General features: G+C 62.1%; 1 protein-coding gene across 1 annotated transcript in view; it reads right to left on the bottom strand.

The window, feature by feature from the left end:
- Positions 1-2,354, bottom strand: part of LOC105517766 (ras GTPase-activating protein 3-like) — a 43,252-nt gene that overhangs the window by 5,333 nt on the left and 35,565 nt on the right. Inside the window, 3 exon segments of the mRNA XM_011950435.1 lie at positions 24-330; positions 1,887-1,960; positions 2,243-2,352. Coding sequence (XP_011805825.1) covers positions 24-330; positions 1,887-1,960; positions 2,243-2,352 — 491 coding nt within the window.

The raw sequence follows: 2,354 nt of genomic DNA, 5'->3' as shown, positions 1-2,354 counted from the left end.
TCCAACCCTCCCGCCTCCCACACTGAACTTTCAACAGCGGTGCCACCGGAAACGCCAACGCGATGCTCCCACGGAGGACCTGAGGGCCGCGGGCTCGGGGCAGGGGTCGGGGTCAGGGTGGGCCACGGGCTCGGGGTCAGGGCGGGCAGCAGGCTCAGGGTGGGCAGCGGGCTCAGCGTGGGGCGGGCAGTGGACACCCACAAAACCCACACCTGTGGTGTGCGGAAGCCATGCCCCGGTGCCTCTGCCAGACCAAACCTGCCCCCCTCAGGACCAGCCCTGCTGTGGCAGAAGGTGCCACTGGGCCACGTCCTCAGGAAATGCGGGGAGCTGGACACAAGAAGGCCTCAGTGAGGACGACCTTAGGCCTGGCCCCAGGCAGGGTCCTCCAACACCCTCCTGGCAGCCCAGGGCCCTTCGAGGCTCTGCCTTTGTCGCCGGGCGGGGTCCCTACCAGAACCCGTGGCCGAGCTGGAGGAGAAGAAAGTGGCCGGACAGAGTGACTGGAGGACAGAGGTGGAAGCTGAGGAGGAGGACCCAAGCTGGAGAGACAGGATGGGGAGGTGGGCGGGGGAGACGCACGAACACTCAGAAATCAGAATGAGGGGCTTTGGGCAACCGCACAGCTCAAGCCAGGCAGAATGGAGCCGCCTGACGCCAGCTCACGCCAGGCAGAACGGAGCCACCTGACGCCAGCTCATGCCAGGCAGAACGGAGCCGCCTGTGGCCCCAGCTCACGCCAGGCAGAACGGAGCCACTCAATCCCAGCTCACGCCAGGCAGAATGGCTGTGATCAAATGAAATGCTGAAGAACGACAGACGCTGTCAGGGCTGTGGAGGATGCGAGCGCCTGCACGCTGTGGGGAATGGAAATTAGCGCTTAAGGAAACCCAGGGAGATTTCTCAAAGAGCTAAAAGCAGAGCCACCATTCGATCCAGCAATCCCACACAAAGGAGGAGCAATTACCAAAAAGACACGTGCACGCATGCGTTTCCCACTGAACCACTCACAATAGCACAGACATGGAATCCACGTGTCCACCAACGGGCGACAAAACGTGGCATAAATACACCACGACATGCTACTCCGCTGTCAAGAAGAAGGAAATCGTATGTTCCAGCAACATGAATGGAGCTAGAGATTGTTATCTTAAGGGAGATGACTCAGAAACGAAAAGCCAAACGCCCCTTGTTCTCACTGGTAGGTGGGAGTAAACACGGCAGGGCGGGCGCTCTGGGACACGCACTGAGGCCTCGGAAGGGTGGGAGGCGGGAGCGGGAGAGGAACGAGAAATTACTCAGTGGGCGCAGTGTCCGTTCAGGTGACGGTGACACTCGAAGCCCCGTCCAATACAACTACATTTGTGCCCCTAACGTGTGCAAACACACAAAAATACAGGTGCATGGGCCACACCAAGCAGTGCAAAGCCCCGACCGGGAGCGGGAGCCAGGGCACAGGACGGGGTTGGTGGAAATGGGCAGATGTGTCGACATCTAGGTAAGGAAGGGTGATGGGCTCTGACGCTCCAGGGTCCACTGTGTGGAGGTCGAGGGGGGATGGGCCTGTGCCAGAAACATGGGGTGGCCGTGGAGCACAGACGACCCCGTCCAAGGTCAGCGAGAAGGCAGTGGAGGGGTCCCAGGCTGAAGGCACAGGGGCCAGGCTCCCAGGGCCGTCCCCCCGACCCTGGTTCCCCTGGAGGGAAGGCCGGCCCCAAGTGTGGGCGTGGACGAGGTGGCCAGTGGTACAGAAATCGCAAGGCTGCTGGCCAGCAAGGGAGGAGGCTGCCCCCGACTAGGGAACCTTTTAGAATGTGCTGGGTGCTCGGGGCACTGGGGGCTCCCCATCCCTTTCTCCCCTCCTGCCCTGTCGGACACCACCTTACCCTTCTTTAAGCAGGATGGACTGCTCGACACTCTTGGGATCTCTTCTCCCCGAGGACGAAATCAGATCCAAGAACTGAAACAGGAAGAAATTGGGTCACGGGGAGGAAGCCACACATGCGACGCGCACGGCTCTCGTGACAACAGTGTAGGCGGCGACTGCCTCCTTCTGTTGCCAGTGGAGACAGAATTTGGGGAAGTCCTTCCCTGAGGCCGAGGGGCCTCTGCCCCCCATGGTGCCACCCCAGCCCCAGCTCTGCCCCCCGCGGTGCCACCCCAGCCCCGGCTCTGCCCCCCACGGTGCCACCCCAGCCCCGGCTCTGCCAGGGAGATCTCAGGTGAGAAGCTCAGGCAACACCTGGGGATCAACCTGCATCTCCAGAGGCCGCCCAGGGGGGACTCTAAGTGGGGAATCTGGGTCCCGGCAGCGAGGCCCACGGGTCCCTGACTGTGGGTAAGAGCAGAGCCCT

This window comes from Colobus angolensis, unplaced genomic scaffold (genome assembly GCF_000951035.1).
Source record: "Colobus angolensis palliatus isolate OR3802 unplaced genomic scaffold, Cang.pa_1.0 Scaffold307, whole genome shotgun sequence".
NCBI classification, from domain to species: domain Eukaryota; kingdom Metazoa; phylum Chordata; class Mammalia; order Primates; family Cercopithecidae; genus Colobus; species Colobus angolensis.
The sequence above is the reverse complement of the archived record's forward strand: the minus strand, read 5'-3'. Positions and strand labels throughout refer to the sequence as shown.